The sequence below is a fragment of the Condylura cristata genome, unplaced genomic scaffold (assembly GCF_000260355.1).
Source record: "Condylura cristata isolate star-nosed mole 26May11 unplaced genomic scaffold, ConCri1.0 scaffold00031, whole genome shotgun sequence".
Lineage (NCBI taxonomy): Eukaryota > Metazoa > Chordata > Mammalia > Eulipotyphla > Talpidae > Condylura > Condylura cristata.
The window spans coordinates 23937527-23959723 of record NW_004567132.1 but is presented as its reverse complement, the minus strand read 5'-3'; the positions used below and the strand labels follow the sequence as shown (position 1 = coordinate 23959723).

Sequence of the window (22197 nt, the reverse complement as noted above, 5' to 3'; positions counted from 1 at the left end):
GCTTTAATCCCTTGTACCACTAGGGAGGGCCCTTGAAGTATATCTTCATGTGCTACATTATCTCATTCTCAAATAATAACTCTTTCAAATGCATATAACTATAGTACCATAATCATAATAAAAAACCAATAATTGCTTAATTTTTTGAAAAGTCTAATCAATGTTCACTATTCCCTAGTTAAATTATAAATGCTTCTCTGTGTGTGTGTGTTTGTGTTTAAATCAGGATCTGATTATAAAGCTTACACAGAGATAGATTGGTTTGCCTAAGTCTCTTCTAATCTATAGGTTTAGTGCTTCATCTCCTCTTTCCTTTGCAAAACAAGCAAACAAAAATTTGTTGGTGAAGAAAACACAATATACACCTTGCAAAATTTGTCATGGTCTACAAATTATCTGACATAGTCTTCCTTTTGATTTAATGTCTGTTCCAAGGCTTTATCAGTTGTTCTATCACTATTTGAGGTGACACACTCAGTTTCAGAGTCTGTGTGGCCACTCAACATTCCTTATAGTTCTTTGACCTCTAGCTACAGACACATCATCTCATCTATTAGTCACTCACACCCATGACTTCTCATAGGGTATTGTCAATGCTTGGAATTACTCATTGGAATTTTTACTTAACTTTAATCACAATCTTTCCCACCATTCTAGGTACTAGTCCTAAAAGTAGTATACTTTTACCAATTATCTTAATGGCCTCATATTTTTCTATTGCAATCATTTGTATTGCTAGTAAACCTCTGCATCCAATTTCTGTGTTTTTACAGGGATGAAAGAAAATCTTACATTCAGCATCACTACTTTCTGTCACTGACATTCTCCAGTTGGTTCTCTTTCACTTCCCACAGGAACAGCCTCCATTTTTCTCTCATACATTCTGAAACTCAACACGTGAATTTTCAGCAGGTAATGTTAATTCTTTATGAGTAACAGAATTGGGGATTATATGTGCATATAAACCTGGAACTGTCTGCAATGCTTCATTCATCCTTTTGATAACTTTTTCTGTATCACCACTGTATATACTTCCTTTGTTACCATGCCACTTCTTTCTCCTGGTGTTCTTGCCATTCTGACCATTCCTCTTAAGAACTCCTCAACCTTTCTCTCTGCCCTTTAAAAGTTGGTGCTTCTCAGGGTTTCACTGTCTACCCACCGGTCCTCTTATATTACAATGGATTATTCCTCTAAGATTTCAACAAATCCCATTGATTTACTTTTCAAGTCTCTACAGATGATTCCCAAATCTTTGTTTTTCATCCATATTTCTGTCTAGTGTTTTGTAGTACCCATATGTTAATTGGTATCCAAGCTGGTATTCATTCTGATAGCTGGCAGGCACTTCAGACTCTGTAACATCTTTCTCCTTCCACATTAGTTTAGTTGTTGATATAACTCTACCCTCTGGCACCCAAGCAGGAACTGATAGCCAACCTGTTGCCTTATCTCCTCCCCCAACCCCACATCTCTCAATCTACTACCTTTCTCCTAATTCAGGTTGGCATTATATGGGCTATTTCAATAGTCTTTAAACTGGTGTTGGTTACTATAATTTTGTTCTCCTAAATTCTTCTATTCTTGCTAAGATCTGATGGGCCCATCAATTCCCTGCTAATGGCCTCTAGCAGACTGTTTTCTCTGGTAAAGAGCACAGTTCCCTAACTAGGGAAGAAAACCAGGTCCCTGGATGGTGATTCAACCCTTTATTTAATTATTTTATATAATAAAGAGTCTCTGGTCTTTATTTCTTAGAACTACCACTCAAACTTGGACATTGTTATTCTTTAAATAAATCAGTTCATTAATCATTACTGGTTGATGTGTTTTAGTAGAAATAATTATAATAGTTCTTTAAGAACAACTTACCTTTTCTTCTTTACAGCATTTAATAAGGATTAGCTTTTGGAAAGAACTTAATTCGGGTTGCCAAAAATCATGCTTTGTGATCTCCTTTTCCTGTGTTGTGTGTTCTTCTTCCTCTTTTTTAGGATAGTATTCCCACTGAGATGGGTTAATATAAGTCTCAAAAGATCCTGTAAACACAATTAAAAAGGTGCTTTGATTAGAATTGTTTTGACTATGAAGTTATATAAGTAAATTTGATAATTTAAAATTTTCTATATTACCTAGTACAAGATTCCAATGGTATTCTTCAAAGAACAAGAACAAACAATACTGAAATACCCATGGAAACACAAAAAAACCCCCAAAAACAAGAAAATCATGACAAGAAAAGAGGAAGAGTGATGATATAACATTCAACACTCTTAGACTTTAAACCATAGTACAAATTTATAATAATCAAAACAGTATGACACTGGAACAAGACCCAGACACACAGAATGATGGAATCGAATCAAGATTCCAGAAATAAACTTTTTCCTCTTCAGGCAGCTAATATATGACAAAGGAGTAAAGAGTATGCACTGGAAAAAGGAAAGTCTCTTCAACAAATGGTGCTAGGAAATCTGAACTGACTGCCACATGCAAAAGAATGAAACTAGATCACCATCTCATACTTTATATAAAAATTAATAATGGGGGCTCTCTCTGGTGGTGCAACAGGTTAAAGTACCATATTATGAAGCTCTCTGAAGCCACTGCAGCATGAGTTTGATCCCCCACCAGGGAGCTGACCCACATGGTATGGCAGACTTCTCTTGACCCACCCGCTGCTCCCCTCAGCAGTGTATTTCAGTACATCTGCCTGTTCTGCTTCCCACTGTCTCTGGTGAATCCTCTCACCTACCACACCTCTGGCCTGTACTCCAGTTCTCTAAGCATAAATAAACAAATCTTAAAAAAAAAATTAACTCAATAAGGATATAAGATATAATACTTGAAGCTATAAAATGCATTGAAGAAAATTAGGCCAAACACTACATGACATTTACTTCAGAGATGTCTTTGGGGGGATTTATACCCAATAGCAAGAAAAACAAAATCAAATATGAATAAATAGAATTATATCAAACCAAAAATCTCCTGCACAGGAATAGCTATCAGTAAAACAAAAATACACCCTACCAAATGGGGAAAAATCTTTGTACAGGCCCTCTCTGGTGGCGCAGCGGGTTAAAGCACAGCACTGAGAATCTAAAGCCGCTTCCACATGAGTTCGATTCCCGCCTGCCCCGGAGGTGACCTCATGGCGTGGCAGACCTCTCCTGACCCGCCCGCTGCTCCCCTCAGCAGTGTACTTCATCAATCTGCCTGTTCTGCTCCTCACTCTGTCTCTGGTGAAGCCTCTCGTCGCCCCTGAGCCTCTGGCCTGTACCCCAGTTCTGTACGCACAAATAAATAAATCTTTTAAAAAAAAATCTTTGTACAGCAAATATCTGACAAAGGGTTGATATCTAAAATATATAAAGAAGTCATGCAACTCAACAAAAAGAAAACAATAAACCCAATCAAAATATGGGCAGAAGAGGTGAACAGACTTCTCCAAAGAAGACTCACAGATCGCAAATAGGCATATTAATAAATGCTCACCATTACTTATAATCAAAGAAGTGCAATCAAAATGCTACGGTGGGATAGCATTTCATACCTGTGAGAATAGGCCAATCAAAAATCCAGAAATAACTGGTGTTAATTAGAATATGGAGTACAATGAACCCTTATATACCATTGGTGGGAATGTAGGCTGGTTTAACTCCTATGGAAAACAGTATAATGTAGAGGTATCTCAAATGTTAAAATTAGAGCTATTGTATGACTAGAAATTCCACAAATATGATTTACCCAAAGAATACAAAAACACTAACTTCAAGGGCTATCTGCACTCCTATGTTCATTGTAGCCCTATTTACTACAGCCAAATTATGAAAACAAATTATATGTCCAAATACAGAGGCATGGATCAGAAAAATATGGCCTATATGCATAATACAATACTACTTGGCTATAAGAAAGATGAATTCTTGCCATTGGTAACAACATGGGTGGAGAGACTAAAACTAAACAAAATACAGAAAGAAAAAACCAAATACTGGATGGTTTCACTTGCAGTTGGACTATAGGAAAACAAAGGAATAGCTAAAATCAATGAATAACAAAGCCTTGACATCTGACTGCAAAACAGGCAGCAGGGGAGGATGGCAGGAAGTGTGGGAGGGAGGGAGCCCAATGGCGATTATGGAGTATTATTGGGGCTTTTTTGGTGGGTATTGTTTGAAAACTCACATTTGTATAGGTTTGAGACTATAAGCCCTAAAACAAATAGCAGATATCTCTCAATAAATGCTTCATGGGCCAAACATTCAACTTAAGAATTGAGAAAACAAGTAATTATTTCTTAACAGTGAAGAAATTCCTAAATGGAAAATACTGCTGTTGCAAAAGAAGCTCAAGTGACATTAAAATTAGGCTCTATAACTATATACTACCCCATATACTAGATTCTTTTGCCACTTTACCTAGTTGTATGGAAATAGGATGTAACAGCATATAATGGGTAAGTCCTGCAAAAACTGGAAATGATTCTTCTAAGTCACAGCACGTGAACCATGTGGCGGGAAGCAACCAGGGGACATCAGGCTTAGGTGGGCGGTCCTATCAGAAGATAGAAAGAAAACAAATAATTCACAAAAACAAGCACAAAATATACTTTCCCTTTGCCCTAGTGAAAGATCAAGCTCTAAGAGAATATCACCATGTACCCAGGACAAGTAATAAGATATAGTGAAAAGAAATGGCGCTGCTTCTATGCTACCAATAAACCTTTGCTCAGCAGTGCAGCTGACTGGAGCACTTCAGGTTTGGCATTTACATAAAAGCACTTGACTAGTGAAGGACAAAAATTAAATCTGTTAAAAATACTTCCAGCCTACTTTAGCTCCCTGATATTCTTATGGTTGACTATTTTCTTCCCCTAGAAAATGTATCTGGTTATCAGATCTTTTCACGTCTAGGTAATGGGGAAAGCTGGACAGAATAACAATACTGTAGAATGGCAAGTGGCAATCTCCTTCCAGCTAGGCTGAGTGTATGTCTAATTATATATCCCTAGAAATTTCTGGAAAAAATGTTGTGCCATCTGGCAATATTCCATGAAGCATTTAAATGTGGGCAAGCAGTTTAAAAAGAGACAGAAAACAACTGTGACTGTAGATGGAAACGTGTTCTTTGAAAATTTCATGAGTATTTGCCTAATGTTCTCTATTACATTTTAAAACAGCTTTATTGAGATATAATTTACTTGCCATACCCACTTAAAGTATACAGACAAATCTAAATTTTGTAGCTTTTTAGGAATCCCAAAATATATGCAGCCATCCCCATAGTCAATTTTAGAATATCTTATCACCTTAAAAACTGCCCATTTTTCTTATTCTACCTTCCTATCTGTCCATATCCCCCAGCCCTAAATAATCATAAAACTAAGTTCTGTCTCTATAGATTTGCCTATTCTTAACACTTAACAGAAGTCAAATTTTATAATATGTAGCTGACTTGTCCCACTTCGATTATTAAAGTTTATTCATGTTTTTTTCCTCAATAGTTCATTCCTCTTTATGATTGAATACTGTTCCATTATAAAGGGATACATAAAACAAATAGCCACTCCTTTGTAAGTAGTAAATGTGAGTATGAAGTTAAGATAACATTAAACAACAATTAATAGCCTTCATGCACATGCCAGATGGCTGGGCGTCAGAGAGGGCTGGAGAGTTATTGTTGATGATTTTATGTAAAAAATAAACATGGGTGATCTTGTCTGAACCTGTCCTGGGAGAACAGGGCATGGGAATCAAAAAGAGTGTGCAGCCCACCCTCCTAGTGATAACCTGAAGTACTGGCCATTGGCAAAAGGTGCAGGTGTCGGGTCTGCAGGGGCAAAGGGTGGTCTGAGACTGACAGGGTGGAGAGGAGAATTTAGAGTGGGGATGAGATGGAATTGTAGGCAAGAATTGGAGGGACTGTGGTTCACTCTTGTGAGCCACTAGGTTTGTAGAATGGGGGTGTTAGGCCACTTTAATGTACAAAGTTAGATAGGAGGATGGACATGAAGAACGAAATTACAAAATCCAGGCAAGAGAGGGTCATGATTTCACAAACAATATTTTTAAATTATATGATTATATTGTCAAATTATAATAAATGATATAATAATTTATATTGCATATTATCAAGTTACAAGAATATAACTTAATGGGACTTTAACACTTCATATTTGGGAGATGTGAACTTTTTCAATGTGTCCAAAACATTCACATCCACTAGCCCATTGGTTACTCCCAACATCTCTTCCGTGTAGATGCGGACACCACTCCATAAAGGGGTTCAATGTTACCGACAATCCACAGCTACAGAGGCAGACCTAGGCTATAATCTGGACTTTCTTACCCCCTCACTCAAGCCCACAAATCAAATGTATAAACTGCTGCCACTGGGGAGCTTTGATAGGTTCTTGTGGGCTTCATGCAGAATAACATTTATAACCTAAACTTGAAACAAGTACCTTTTCTAATCCTGCTGAACCACGGAGAAAGAAATTCCACTCTGCTTCTGTTAGTTTTCCTTGCTGACGCATGATCTCCACACACAGCATAAAGCTGTAGATGAGCTTATGTTGCTCAAAAAGTCCTCTTGAAACATTAACATAAGCAGTGAGGAGAGTTTGTTCCAGCAGTATGACCATGCGGTCCTGCAGATTCTCTGCCTTTTCAGCAGTTTCAATTGTTGTATTGAACAACTGTGGGAAAGAAAGAGCGATCAGTATTTCTGATTGAACACAGTTTCTGTGGGGATAACTCCACATCCCTGTCCTTCTCCCTGCTCCCCACATTCAGTGAGTAAATAGCAGAATGAGTGACAAATGTACCATGAAAATGTGCAAAATTCATACTAATTGGATAAGTGGCATTTATTTTCTGTACTTCCTTCTCTCCTCATTTTCTCAGAAGCAGACCGGTGCCAACCCTGACAATATTGCAAAAGTGTCATCACAAAGACAGACTGTAAGATCAAGACTTGAAAGCTGACCATGGATCTGAGACATTCAGGAGGGGGAGGGGGAGAGTAGGAAACATGGTGGGGAGGGAACACCATGGAATATGGTGGAGGACTGTGGGTGCTTTGTTGGTGGGAATAGTGGTGACCACCCTGAGGAGAGAAATCCTATATTGTGAAAAAATAAACAAGGATGTTTAAAATTAAAAAAAAAAAAAGGCGTCATCATCATCATCATTATGTGAGATAGAAAACGTTGCAAAATGGATTTTTATATGCTCAGCTCAGATTTGATGATCACTTTGGGTTGAGAGATCTAAGGGCAAGGTAAGGTTTTGGGCTCTTCTTGGCATTTCCCCTAGTTTAATTCTTTGGGCATGGGAAGAATATGCTAGAATGATCTTTGAAAAAAATTAAAAAAAATATTTATTTATTCATACAGAACTGGGGTACAGGCCAGAGTTAGGGGGTTAAGAGGAGTCACCAGAGACAGAGTGGAGAGCACAATAGGCAGATTGAAGAAGTGCACTGCTTAGGGGAGCAGTGGGTGAGGTAGGAAAAGTCTGCCACACCATGTGGGCCACCTCCTTCCCTGGCTGGGAATCAAACTTGAGCTGCAGTGGCTGTGGATAGCTTCACAATGCTGAGTTTTAACCCGTTGCACCACCAGGCAGGGCCTATCTTTGAAATTTAAGAGGAACCAATTTAAAGAGCTCTGCTTCCTGCTGAGGGGAGGGCTCTGGCCCCAAATTGCTCCCACAAAGACACCGGGAAAAAGCAGCTGAGTTGACACCAAGGGCTTAAAGGTAGCCCTGGCGTGAGGGGCTAGAAATAGCTCTCCCTATACCCTGCAATTTTCACGTAGCATTGGAGGAAAATGCAAAAATTCCCAAGGCCCTGTGAAATGTGAGGAAGCTGAGCAAAGCACAGAAGTCTTGGGGTCCAAGGAGATCTCACAGCAGAGACCAGGGGATTAGAAGGCATTAGAAGTGCAGTGACTGCAGACTCAGGTGATCTGCAGTATAAAGGGCAAAGGTGCAAGGTGAACCCAACCTCCTGGACTGTTTACCTGACAACTAGACTCACAACTTGCCTGAGGCAAGATGAAAGAGAAATTTTACTACCAACAACACTCTTACCTGCTTAAAATATTTCAATGAATACTGATACATAGGATCTATTTCCGAGAGGCTTGCAATGACAAAGTACATAACCGAGCCTTGAGTGGCTATGGGGCGGTATTTCTCCCGAGCAATGTTGATCATCATTTCAGTGGACTCTGCCTCCTTCAGCCTGATTTTAATGGCACCAGAAGTGATCTGAATAAACATAGGAGGACAAGTTCTTAGGGATGTGTTTCAAAAAAATGGTTGGAGTTTTGGAATATATCTAGTTAGGTCTAGGAAAGAAGTAAGAATATGATGAATTAGTGATCGTAAACAGGGACTTACTAGGATGGCTGAACCTCAGGAAGGACTTACTGATCTTCTCATTGAACTGAACCTCCTCTCCTTCCAGAGTTAGTAATGGGAACATGTTAATTGGCAACATGAGAAGTCCTGGAGCAGTACTTTCATTCATTCACTTAATTAACTAATTAATTTTCTGGGCACAGTATACTTTACTGATGGTATATGACAAGGTAGGGCTCCCCAAGCCCTCCCCTTCTCCAAGGGGCCCAGAGCAGAATTGTGATGAGGTCAGGCTATCCCGAGAGTGTTGAAACAGTGGGGGAAGGACTCCCCAGCAGCTGAGGGTCACCTTCTTCCTCTTGTGTGCTAGAGGTTAAGGGGGCTATTACTCTGTGGAAGCCATGTGGACCACAAGATCAGCACCCTGTTGCTGTGGCCAAATTTATTGTCATACCAGGAAAAGAGCTTGTCATATTGACTATTGAGAACACTACCAGCCCCAGCCTCTATGGTGCAGGAGAGGGTGCCACATTTAAGCTGCAGGAGATAGCCTCTTCCTCAGCATAGCCCAAGCTGCTCTTGAGGGGGTCCTGGGACACCTGCTTCACCAACTTCTTGATGCCATTGCATTTGGCAGATTTCTCCAGGTGCCAGGTGACATGGGCAACACATTGGTGGCGGGGACTTGGAAGGCCACACCAGTGAGCTTCCTGTTCAGCTCAGAACAACCTAGGTCACAGCCTTGGTGGTACCAGTAGAATCAGGGATGTGATTGGAGCAGCCCTTTGGCCATCATGCTACAGCTTTCCAGAGGGGCCATTCACAGTCTCCTGGGTGGCAGTGATAGCACATACTGTGGGCATCAGTCTCTCCAAAATGCTGACGTTGTCCTGGATGACCCTGGCTGGGGGGAGGGGGGGTTGGGGATCAAGCAATTTGTGGTGCAGGAGGTGTTGCTGACAATATTGAGGGAGTTGTCATACTTCTTGTGGTTCATGTCCGTCACAAACATGGGAACACCAGCAGAAGGGGCAGAGATGATGACCCTTTGGCCTCACCCTTCAGGTGGCCGCCAGTCTTCTCCAGGGTAAGTGAAGACACCCCACAACACATTCAGCACCAGCATCACCTCCTTTGATGCTCAAGACAGCTCACTCCTGGATGATGCAGATGAATTTTCCATCGACAATAAGCTCCGGCTCTCAGTCTTAACTATGCCATTGAATTTGCCTTGGGTGGAATTATACTGGAACATGTAGACCATGTAGTTGAGGTCAATGAAGGGGTCATGGTTGGTAACAATCTCCTCTTTTTCAGAGTCATAAGCAGCTCTGGTGAACAGCCACACAATCTGACTTAATCTTTTCACTCCTAACCTTCACCATGGTGACTCTGGGGCATGGCTGGCGCTACACAAGTGGAGGAGGCTGTCTGTGGAGCTAGTGGAGGAAGAAACCCCCAGGACATTTATACAATTATCACTGTATACTAATAAGTAACCCCTTTTACTGACAACACATTCTTTTCTTTAAGGTTTATTTTTATTTATTTATGCAAACAAGAGTTAGGGTATAGCCAGAGGTGGGGACCATCAGAGGCTTCACCAGAGACAGAGTGGGGAGCAGAACAGGTGGATCTACTGAAGCACACTATTGAGGGGAACATCAGGTGAGACAGGAGAGGTCTGCTGCGCCATGTGGGTCAACTTCCTAGCCGGGGATCCAACTCGTGCTGCAAAGGCTGGTGATAGTTTGATAGTGCTGAGACATTAACCCCTGTGCCACCCGGGGAGCCCGTAACTGCAAATTCTTATTGTGCGCTCTTTATAGATAGGCACATGCTTAGTTTTTGGAGAAGGAATTTTGAGACTATCTATTCTTAGATATCTGCTGCACAGAAAATCACAACCTAAAAGAAAAGCTAATCGTGCACGTGGGTAACTAGGAGAGCAGCAGTGGTGGCAGGTGTTGTAAGAGAGGTGGAAAGAAAGTGCTACAGGTGTTCCAGGGTAGAAGAGATTCATTCCAGATGGGAATGCTAGGGAGGGTTCTTGGAGGAAGTGACATTAACATGAATATAGAATTGTGTTGTTCCTTTCGACTTACATTTGTGTCAGATCTTTACTTTGCATGCTTTATTTAAAAAATGCGGACAAGAGTAGCCGTTATCTGCAGCTTTTTTACTCTTCCATTGGCTGGTGAGGGCTCTGCCAGCAAGCATGCTCTTGTGTAGCCACAGTTCTTGCTTTAAAAAACTTTGCAGGACTCTCAAAATCTAGCTTTAACTTTAGATGCAACATATTTTCTATAAATACTAAAAATAGTTTTACTTGCCTTTGACTCTTGCAGCGTGTCAATAAGCTCTTCATTGTCCAGAATATTTCCTTCAGATGTAAAGAGCAATTTCAGGATTTTCTCTTCAATAGCTTTCAGCTGGTTTTTATCAGCATTGATTTTCACAATAAGCTTGATTCTTTGGTTTTCCAACTCAGGTTTTTCAAGTCGTACCACATCACTGGAACCAAAGTTTAAATAAAAAAATAGTGTCTCTTAGTACCCTAAAATTGCTTTTAGTTTTTCTTTTCTTATTTCTACTTTTTATTCTGCATATTACGTGTCTGGGCACGGATGCTACTAGTCAAGTGCTAATGCATAAATCCCTCCTTTGCTGGCTTACACAGTGGCACCATTCTCTGAACTTATTAGTTATGATTCTTTATCTTGTATTTCAAAGATCTATTCCACAGTTCCTGTAACTTGTGCTCATTTACTCTTGGGGAAACCTGCTCAAGCTTGATCTCTAGCATTCAATTTCTGTCTTTTATGGTTGCTTGGACCAAGAGAAACTGGTGCTTGCAACATTCTTTATATAATGACTTGGGGGATTCTGAAATCCTATCACTTCCATGAAACAGTTTTTGATTGTACCTAAAAGAGGGTTATTCCCTCCAGTTCTATCTCTACCTAGACTTGTGAACTCACCTCCCATCACCTGTCATTGCATAAGTTGCTACCTATCCTCTGTTTGCAGGAGCCAACTTTTATTAAGCATCACTCTGAGCTAGGGAGTCTGCTAGGAATCTTGTATGGAATCATTCTTTTAATCCTTGGACTGTTCCTGTGAGGTGGATACTGGGACACAAGAACAGACAGACCTAGTGGATCACTTGCTGAGATCAGATGGCTGTGAGAGGTAGAGCTGGGTTTCCATGAGGTTGCACATGCGCTATATGCTGTGATGAAGCAACTCATGTAAGAGTCCATTGTTCATTTATTACATACACAGTGAGTCTAGATGGTTAACACTAAGGTTATAAGAAATCACCTAAATTCATTTTTTTGAAGTGGTTTTTCAAAAGAGAGAAGTATGTGAAAGGGGAGATCAGTACCCATGACCAAGGCTCAGCATTTCCCTTGTTCTCTACAGGCTGATTCTCCTTCCTGTTCCAGGCAGCCTGAAGTGCCAACAGCTCAGTGTACAGCTAAGCTCAACTCTTCATGGGAGTAAGCTGATAGGCAAAATGTTCATTCATGTCTTTAGAACATATCCAACAAATGTGGTGAAATACCCTCTGCTTGGAAAGAAGATTAGCAGCTGGCAGAACAGTGTCTTAAACAAGGGAAACGAGACAAACTTACTTGTGATAATAGTTGTAAGTCAGTGTGATCCTGACTTGAACATAAGGGATTGGATTTATTTTGAACATGGGTCTAAATTACATTTTCTTTTAATTAATGAATATATACACACATCTGTATACACATATAATTAATTTTTAACCAACACCAATGGTTAAATACTTTAATACATGTTTAAAAATTGTTGCTTGAGGAATTTCAATAATACCAACAATTCATAAGACCACTATGAATCACTATGAAAATCACATCTAGAGTACAATGGGGCAAAGTATTTAATTGTTTTTTGTTAAGAGGACAAATGTAGATTAAATTAAGTAGACTAATACACCATGTAGAGACAAATGAAATAGGGAAAAATCTATTCGGGAGTAGCAGTCTTTTTCACAGGTATGGAGCAGAGAGGCTTTAGGAGACACAGAACTAACGTCACTCACTTGCCCCATCTGGGAATTCCAGAGAATGGGAAGACCAGAATGGTGGTGGGATTGACCCAGATCATGATTAGGAATTAAAGTTACGTGCCTAGTCCCTGAAGAAGGCTGTGGAAAGATCAGCAGCTGCTAAAGTGATGAAAGAACTTTCATTTACTCCTGTCTTTCTCCCCATTTACTAAGATCGCATTATAACACTTAAATTTTCCTGGTGCATTATTGTAAAATGACATCTGTGTATAACATAGTATATTTAACACTAAATGTCCTGGGTCCATGAGTGGCGCTTTCATGCATTAAAATTTCTTATCAGAATTTCTTAAAACAATATTAGGAAACTTCTTCCCCCCCCCCTTTTTTTTACCTTAATAACTGATCCTCCAGACCTGATTTAGTTACAGTGAAATTGATTATGGTAACTTTAATGCACACCTAGAAGAGAAGCAGAGAGAACATAAAAAAGCTTAAATTTAGAAGTATAAGTGCTTACTTTACTAGAGTAGTGCTCATTATCATCAAGCTGGATATATCTCAGCTCTAATTGTGAATAAGATAAGGGGATTGCCATCAAAATCCTAGGTCATAGTTTTTTTTTTTTTTGTCAACCTCAAGGGATTTCATAACATGAAACCAAGGCCTGGAGATCCAGCAGAGGCGCTGTGCCCAAGACTGGTGGCAGCTGCAAGGGTGTGCAGGGGTGAAGGGGCCCCTCGAGCCCTGTGCAGTTGGAAGAAGTCCTAGGTGTCCTCATTTCTGTTGGACAGCCTTGAGTCCTGCTGCTGAAGAGTAGGGGTTCTTCTGGATCCTACTGTAACTTAAGGGCATGTGTGGGGTTCATACCACCTCCCAATATCTAAGAAAAGGAAGAAGAAAGTAGAATGTTCTATCTCCCAGAACTCCAAGTACAGACTTGGGACATTTGACTCATGGTTCTCTAATGTTGCTAGTTGCCAAAATTTCAATCAGGCAACCTCTTTGCCATATGCTGTGAGCACTTGCTCTCTTAAACATCAGGCTCCTTACCTCATGGACGCTGAAGATCTCAGTCACTTCTCAGGCATGGTGAGAGAGACAAGGATGGTCTTGTGTTGAAGGAGAGTGATGGGGAGGGAATAGTGCCTGGTTTTATGAGGAATGGCTGTGGACCAGCAGGGACGCGGTGAGAATGACAAAGTGCATGGGTGAGACAGGCCAGCTCTGGGGGGACAGGGAAGGGATTGGAGTCTCACCTAGGTGACAAGCAAGAGGTCGAGTGAAAAAGAAGATACAGAAGAGAAGCAAGAGTGGAGGATGGTGAAAAGAAGTGCTGCGGAGAGGGAAGGAGGATGGAGAGTTACCGCCTTCAGATGGAAACCCACCAAGCTTCAGGGGTGCACCACAGTGTAATAATCTACATAGACAGAGAATTCCAGACTAGCAGTTCATACCTCAGGTAAGTAGTGGGGATTTGGCAGCTTGGTTGTCATGTAGAACCTGAAGTTTTTATCATAATCAATGTCTGAGTCTCCAAGGTGGATAAGCATCCGTCCACCACTAAGGAAAATCTGTTTTAAAAGAATGGGCTCTAGAACTGGATCCAGGGTTTCTTTAAGCTTAAAAACAGAAGCAAAACAATACAAAAACAAGCAATTAGAATGGATGGAACCAACTTCTTCTGATGCCTTATGCCTCAAAGTTTTCTTTGAATAAGGAATTTTTTCAGTAATGTTACAGATATTTATTAATGTCTCCACATTACCACTTGAGTATAGTGTACATTTCCCAAAGACCATCTTATCAATACTCTAAGGAAATAGAGTGAGTGAAGGCAATACATCGATGCAGACTAATCTTACACACCTCACCCCTTCAAGAAAGCAGCTAAGACAGGGGAGTCAGTGCTGGGTTGCTCCACAACAGGCCCAGACAGAGGTCTCTTACTGTCATGGTTGTTTTCAGTTAGGAGTTGGCAGCCTACAGCCTGTAGGCCCAATCTGGCCATCTACAGCCTTTTTTAATAAAATGAATCTTCAGCTAAAAATGTTTTTACATGTTAAAGGGTTATGGAATGAAAACCCACAAAGCAAAACAAAGATTTGTTCAAAGAAGATTTACACAGGACCTATATGGGACCTGCCAAAACTAAAATATCTACTCTCTGGCTCTTTACAGAAAAATTTGTGGACTTCTATTCTATATGGCAGCTATTCCTCCCCTCACCCCCCACACCCCCATATCAATCTGATGATAACAACAGACCCTGTGACTGGGGGCCGTTGGGCCCTGTAGTTTTCCAAGTTTGACTGTAATCCATATCAGCAAATCTACTCCACACTATGGCAAGATACCCAATTCTTAGGACAAAGGTTCATGAGATAAAATTTTCCTTACCACCCAGGATACAATTTTGTTTTAAAAATTGTATTGTGACATTAAAAAAAATGTTGATTGAGGTAGACTAACTTGATTTGAAACCCATCAATGGGAGGAGACACCATCTTAAAATAACACTACAAATATAGGAAACAGGTGTAAAATGCTAATAATTCTAAGTCACAGAAATGAGGAAAAGCCAGTCAGAGTGTTCTCTTCCACTGTCATCCCCAATACTACTCTGCTGTAGTTAAAAGGCTTTGCAGAAAGAAAAAAGAAAAATATTGAAAGGTTTCATATATAGGAGGAATATAGGGGAACCATGTATGGTGTCAGGGAAAAATAATAACAATAAAAAACACAACATCACACAACAAAACAAAAATAAACAGACAACTATAAACCAGAGACATTCTGCAGGGGAAGGGAAAGATGAAGGATCAGAATGTGTGAGGGAAGAGCAGAAGGGACTGTGGTGATGGTTCCAGGGGGGCGAACTGATGGTGGAAGTTCTATGGGGACTACACCTGAGAAAGGAAAGGAAAGGATTGTTAAAAAATGAACAATGATGTAAAATATATATACATTAAGAAAAATGACTCTACTGTTCTGAGCATGACTCTTGTGTCATCAAATAAATCAGGGATTAAGAATCTAGGTTGCGGGCCCTCCCTGGTGGCACAGCGAGTTAATGTAAGCACTAAGAAGCTAAAGCCACTTCCACATGAGTTTGATTCCTGCCTGCCCCAGAGGTGACCACATGGCGTGGCAGACCTCTTCTGACCCGCCCGCTGCTCCCTTCAGCAGTGTACTTCGTTGATCTGCCTGTTGTGTTCCCCACTCTGTCTCTGGTGAAGCCTCTCGCCGCCCCTGAGCCTCTGGCCTGTACCCCAGTTCTGTATGCACAAATAAATAAATCTTATAAAAAAAAAAAAAAGAATCTAGGTTGGGGCCCTCCCTGGTGGTGCAGCGGGTTAAAGCACAGCACTGAAAAGCTGAAGCTACTTCAGCATGAGTTCGATCCCTGCCTGCCCTGGAGGAGATCCATATGGCGCAGCAGACCTCTCCTGACCCGCCCGCTGCTCCCCTCTGCAGTGTACTTCGTCGACCTGCCTGATCTGCTCCCCGCTTTGTCTCTAGTGAATCCTCTCACCCTCCGCATCTCTGGCCTGTATCCCAGTTCTGTATGAGTAAATAAAAAAATCTTTAAAAAAAAAAAGTTAGAATGCTGATTTAAAAAAAAAAAAAATCTAGGTTGGGGCCCTCCCTGGTGGTGCAGCAGGTTAAAGCACAGCACTAAGAAGCTAAAGCCACTTCAGCATGAGTTCCATCTCCACCCGCCCTGGAGGTGACCCACATGGTGCGGCAGATCTCTCCTGACCTGCCTGCTGCTACTTCGTTGATCTGCCTGTTCTGCTCCCCACTCTGTCTCTGGTGAATCCTTTCACCACCCCTGCACCTCTAGCCTGTACCTCAGTTCTGTATGCATAAATAAATGAATCTTAAAAAAATAAAAAAAAGAATCTAGGCTGGTTTAACATAATTATGCCAAAGATTTTGGGAGACTTCACCTCACCTGTAAGGCAAGGTTTGAAAGAGGGCTTGAGGCCCATCACAGAACTTTACTGCAAATCAGTAGTATAAGAAAGCAGAGCCTATCCCATTTAACACCGAGATAAAGTCTGAAAAGAGGAAAATACATTAATCAACAGATTCCTGTCCTTACAAGAGCATATTGTTTAGGGAACAAAGCAATTGGCTTGACCAATTTGAAAACAAAGCTGACTAATGTCTTCAGTAGGATGCAAGTATACTTTCTAGACCTGTGGAGGATTCCAGATAAGTCACAAAAGCTGGGAACTAATAGGAGAAAAGGAAGTGAAAAGCAAACCTCTTCCAGTAAGACAGGTAAACCAAGTCGGATAGAATTTTCAAGTGTGCGTAAGAAATTATGATCTGTAAGTTTAATGATCTTTAAACCACTTTTGCTTTCCTTGTTCCGTATCCAACGATTTGCCTGTAAGAGAAAGAACAGTGTAGGGCATTTGTTTTAGAGTTTTATACATGGCTAGAAAGTAAAAGTTTTTAGAGTGATTTTTAAAAAATTTATTCTAAATTTAAAAGGAAACTTGGTTCAATCTAGAAACAAGTTTGAAAATTAAAAAAAAGATATAGTACCCCTCTCCCTGCAAATAAAGACAACCAATATTTGGGTTCTTTCTTTTATTTAATTTTGGATCCAATTAAGAAAAGACCCATCTAGGAAAAAGCCCATACTATAGTATTCAACTTTGTCTCTTTTCTTTCACCCCATCCCTTTCCTCAAGCCCCTATTAATAAATTTGATTCATGGATTTAGGAAGCAGATAATGGGATTCTCTAAATTTCTGGCAGGCTTGCTCTAAAATTCATCATACCCTGACTTTATTCTGACTCCTCAGACCTTTTAGGAACAAGGACTATCTAGGAATGAATTTCTGCTCTCAGAGTAAACAGCAAACTAATGGTCAATATCCTTGAACAAAAACAATCAAAATTAAGTATACAGAGATCTTGCACTCTTCCCAATTCACTTTCTACATCCACAGAATAAGAGACTTGGATAAGCCCCCTGCTAAGAGCTCATAAGTTAAAGTTCAAATGCAGCATTTGTGAGGGGCCACACAATATTGAACAGGATTTATAGAGGGCACTCTTTCTGAAGTGTCGGTTACACACCTGATCTTGGGGATCAATCATCAAAGGCCACCGTCTCCCTTGAGTAACCAAAATGCCATTTTCTGTTGATACTACATCACGAGGCAGTCCATCAGTGTTCCATTGTCGTATTTCATAGGGATCACCAAGAATGTTAATGAGACTGAAATAAGGATCGATTGGGATATCCAGATGTTGACAGTTCTCGATCCAACACTGTATAAGCTGTAGGAGGAGGAAAGTTTTCTTGAATGGCATCAGGAATACTCGGTAAACAAGGACATACAAAATACCATGGTGGAGGAAATCCTACTGGTCTCCACAGGCATGCTGCCATCAGTGTAGTGCACAGAAGTGGATTAAAAGTGCTGACGATGTGGGAGGTAGAACTATTCTATTGACTAGCTGTGGCTTTGGGACTGTCACTCCCTTCTTATATAAAAATGCCAAAAGTTGTTTAGTAGTTTTCAACTAGGGATGGATTGGCCCTTTTGGAGGGATCTAGAAGCATGTGAAGTTGGGGTTATTGGGGTTATTCCAGTGACTGTGGGTACTACTGGCGATCAGTAGATGAAGGTGAGGCATGTCACATGTTACTAGTTCAGGGAGGGGAACAGTTACATACAACAGAAAGCTGTGTGTTTCCCCAAAGCACCATTTGCACTAATTGTCCACATGGGACCGGAAGACCTTTGTGCTCCTGTAATCCCTGAGGTCTATAGCTAAGTCTTATAATCCTAGGACAAAGGCACATTTTTAAGGAAGGTATTTCATAAAAATGGCTTGAAAAATATGTCCAACTAATTTAATTTCCTGATCCTTCCAATTGCCTAGCCCTTACTAGCAATTTCACCAATTCAGGGCTTTTTATGCTGCTGACTTTAGATGCCACTTCTGATCAAAAGGGTAGGGGACTCTTTGTCCCTTTTTCTTCCTCAAGTTCTTGTGATGTGTAAATGATGAATAATGATCCAGGCAGGGAAGGAAAGGGAGGAATGCGCTAAGGAAACACCCCTGACTGATGGGGAGGTGGAGGGTGTGGAATGTATAAATAAATTTCCATTATGAAAAACCTCTACCATGGAGAGCCTCCATCTAAACCCAGAAAAATGAGGATCATCTTCCCTAGGTGGCCACCCCAGTTTCATCTGCTTCTTTCCCTTTTATTGGGGAAGCAGGTTTACTCACTGTCTGCCTGTACTGGGCTGTGAAGGCCCCGTAATAGGCCACGCAAGCAGCTGCTATGAACGCATTCCCGATGATATTCGATATCTCCTCCTGGGACTTCTCAATGCTTTCTTCCCAGCGAACTTGCTCATCTCCCAATGAAGCTGTCAGCTTTGCAGCACGAACCAGACGTGCTTTAGTCAGGGCCATCGTCTTTGCTAGAACATGTTAAGAAAATCAGGTTATGTTTTTCATTATTTTCCTAAAAAATATAAAAAGGGTATTCATCTGCTTCTATTTATGGCAGAATTCACATTATTTAGCTTATGGTGTCCATACATTCTATGAAGTCTCACACCAATTCGATATTATTTCCACCTGCAGAACCAAGTTTTCCATGCAAAAAGCTCCTTTTTTGGTTCTCCATTTCTCTGGTTGAAGATAGTGCTCTCTTTGTGCCCCTCTAGTTTTTATTTTCTGGATCAAAGTCATATGTTACTTTGTGTTATGATGGAACATGCCCCAATAAGCTTTTTCAGAGATAGAAATTGAAAGCAGACAATATATGTAATTCTTCTCTATATATACCAGAAGTTTCGTCTAGTGGAAATATGTTCTACATGTGGGGTGAAAACTGAGATCACTATCTAAAATTTTCCTACTTGGAACATCAAGTTTTTCTTGACCAACATAAATATCATAACTTACCCAGACTTTCTTTCTCATTCACACTTTTGTCATATTCATCTTGTAAGGCCTGTATTTGAGCTTCTACTTTTCTTAATAATGTTTGCTTTTCTTTTAGAGTAGTCAAAGTAATATCAAGTTCAGCCTAGCAAAACCAAGTAAATATTTAAGAATGGGCTCCAGAAAGAAGGTCACATTTGTTTATTTATTATAGACTTTAAAAGAAGGATTTATGTCACCTTTTTCAAGTTCATGTAAAAGATCTTGATATGCTATACAAAATTAAAACAAATTTAATAGAATAAAATGTGAGAGAGGGAGCAAATAGAACAAAACAAATCTAAAGCCCAATGAAACAAAGCACAAGAGACAGATATAACAAGCATTTGGGATGATTAGTTAACTATGATAGGTTATTAACTTTAAATGATGAGACAAATGAAATATTCATGCCTTATTGAAAGCTAACCTTTCCTAGCTAGTTCTCTAGGTTGGGAATCTATAAACTTTGGCCGGCAGGTCAAATTCAGCCAGCTGCTTGGTTTTGCATGGCTTGCAAGCTAAGAATGGTTTTACATTTTTAAATGGTAGGTGAAAAAATCAGAAAAATAATGCTAGCTCATGCCAGTGATTATGGTATAAAATTTGAATCCAGTGTCCATTACTAACGTTATATTGTAGCACAGCATGCTTCTTCCTATCAGAAGTGTCAGTAGCTGTAATTGTGCTACCGTGGAAGAGTTGAGTCATTGCAACAATTCCGTGGGACCAGCAAAGCTTAAAAGAATTGTCATTTGGATCTTTATAGAAAAGTTTTGCTTACCCCTGCACTACAGCCACAGTTCTTTCAGAAAGTTGCTCCACTAAAAGATCATTCTTTGCTCTGCTTGAGACCTCACATCTGATTGTGGGTTAAAATGACTTTTAGAACCTATGTGACATCATCAAGTGTGGCAATATTTAGCAAATGGAAAAAGGGCATCAGATGCTGGAGGTAAAAGTCACTTTAAAAATATCATAGGGCTGATGAAATGAATATATTAAGGATTCATATTTTTCCTTTTATGCTACAAGAAGCCTTATTTTACAATTCATGTCTGAAAAAACTTTGCCAGGTATTTTGAAAAACAAAGTTTTCCCCAAGAACATTGTTCCCATTGATATTATACAGCACCACAGTGCCAGCATAAAGGGAGCTTGATGATTAATGATCATGGCCTTTTGTGCTACATACACAAGAATTGTTTTCCAACACAGATAAGGTACCTGTGCGGTGCGGAGCTTATGTCTCTTTGGTTCGACTTCTTTGACTACTCGAGAGTACAGATCCATCGCCCTTACCCACATGCACATGGATTTACATGCTTTGGATACTTTCTCTACTTTTTCAGGGACGAAATCAGGATTATTGATATATTTTTGAAGCTTTGCCAATATTTGAGGCTTTATGTTTTCCTTATCATATTCTAAAAGTCTTCTTAGAAAGTTAGAATCTCCAAGGAGTTGCTTTGCTGTTGGCCAGTCAGGTCTGTAGGACAGACAGAAGTGAACAGTATTGTAATATGACAACAAAAGACATGTATACATTTGAAAACATTAAGATAAATGGGCAGTTTTCATCTCAACACTTTAATTCCAGTGACTGATAGTTACATGTACCACAATTCATGAGGAGACGGGTAGGTGAGTGACTAATGTTCCAAACAGCCCTGTATTAGCAGAAAAAGCCTTATAAAATCATAGAGCTTTCAAAATGGGAATCATTATAGAAATAATGTTTTATTTAAAAATGCCCGCAGCACTCATCTTCTTCTTCTTCTTCTTTTTTTTTTTAGATTTATTTATTTACTTATACAGAACTGGGGTACAAGCCAGAGATGCAGGGGTGGTGAGAGGATTCACCAGAGACAGAGTGGGGAGCAGAACAGGCCGACTGATGAAGTACACTGCTGAGGGGAGCAGCGGGCGGGTCAGGAGAGGTCTGCTGCGCCATGTGGGCCACCTCCAGGGCGGGGATTGAACTTACACTGAGGACACTGTGGCTTACTTGTAGTGCTGCGTCCTAACCCACTGTGCCACCAGGGAGGGCCCAGCACTCATATTCTTACCACCTTTGCTTTTCCAAATCCTTAAACACTCTTATCAAGACATCAAATCATCTCCTAACTTTTTTTTTTTCCTCTCAAATTTACTCTATGTGAACTGTCACCAGGTTGGTCTTTCTCATGTGGAAATCTGATTATATTGAAAATGTCCAGTGGTTCTCACTACCCCCCAGCCATGGTTCTTCCTCTGTGATTTGTGAAAGTCCTCATGCCCCACTTAAGTGCTGGACATCAGGGAAGCTCTGCAGGGTGTACTCTGGGCCCTCTACCCTCTTCAGTCAGTTTTCTTATAATTTTTACTGGAAAAAAAATGGTATTACCCAGAGAGTTTGAAAGCTAATGAAGTCTGAACTGCTTAGCACAACAAACAAGACCATTCATGAGGTAGTTCCATCCCATACCGTGAACACCAAAGAGCTCTCTCCATGGCTCCATTTTCCACCTGAGCATCACCTCCTGCAAAACCTGCTCACACTGCCAGCCGAAGATGTCGGCACTTTTCTTGGTATTCCTAATCCTATCCAATTCTTGCATGTCTTGAAATTATTATCCATGTCAGTCTCCCCATTAGACTGTATGAACCTTGTAAGGAAGAACTTCTACCATCTAGCACAAAATTGATGTTCAGAAAAAAAAAAAAAAGGCCCTCCCTGGTGGCGCAGCAGGTTAAAACACTGCACTAAGAAGCTGAAACCACTTCTGCGTGAGTTCGATTCCCGCCTGCCCCGGAGGTGACCACATGGTG

The 22197-nt window shown here is 40.4% G+C and overlaps 1 protein-coding gene across 1 annotated transcript in view; it reads right to left on the bottom strand.

The window, feature by feature from the left end:
- The window catches only part of DNAH6 (dynein, axonemal, heavy chain 6), a 154680-nt gene that overhangs the window by 29551 nt on the left and 102932 nt on the right, over window positions 1-22197 (bottom strand). The window contains exons 51-62 of the mRNA XM_004691585.1: window positions 20614-20875; window positions 19369-19492; window positions 18682-18878; window positions 17515-17718; window positions 16688-16813; window positions 13872-14036; window positions 12809-12876; window positions 10706-10886; window positions 8100-8279; window positions 6470-6703; window positions 4425-4560; window positions 1873-2039 (exon numbers count right to left, since the gene is read on the bottom strand). Of these exons, the coding sequence (XP_004691642.1) occupies window positions 1873-2039; window positions 4425-4560; window positions 6470-6703; window positions 8100-8279; window positions 10706-10886; window positions 12809-12876; window positions 13872-14036; window positions 16688-16813; window positions 17515-17718; window positions 18682-18878; window positions 19369-19492; window positions 20614-20875 (2044 nt within the window). The remainder of the gene's footprint in view (window positions 1-1872; window positions 2040-4424; window positions 4561-6469; window positions 6704-8099; window positions 8280-10705; window positions 10887-12808; window positions 12877-13871; window positions 14037-16687; window positions 16814-17514; window positions 17719-18681; window positions 18879-19368; window positions 19493-20613; window positions 20876-22197) is intronic.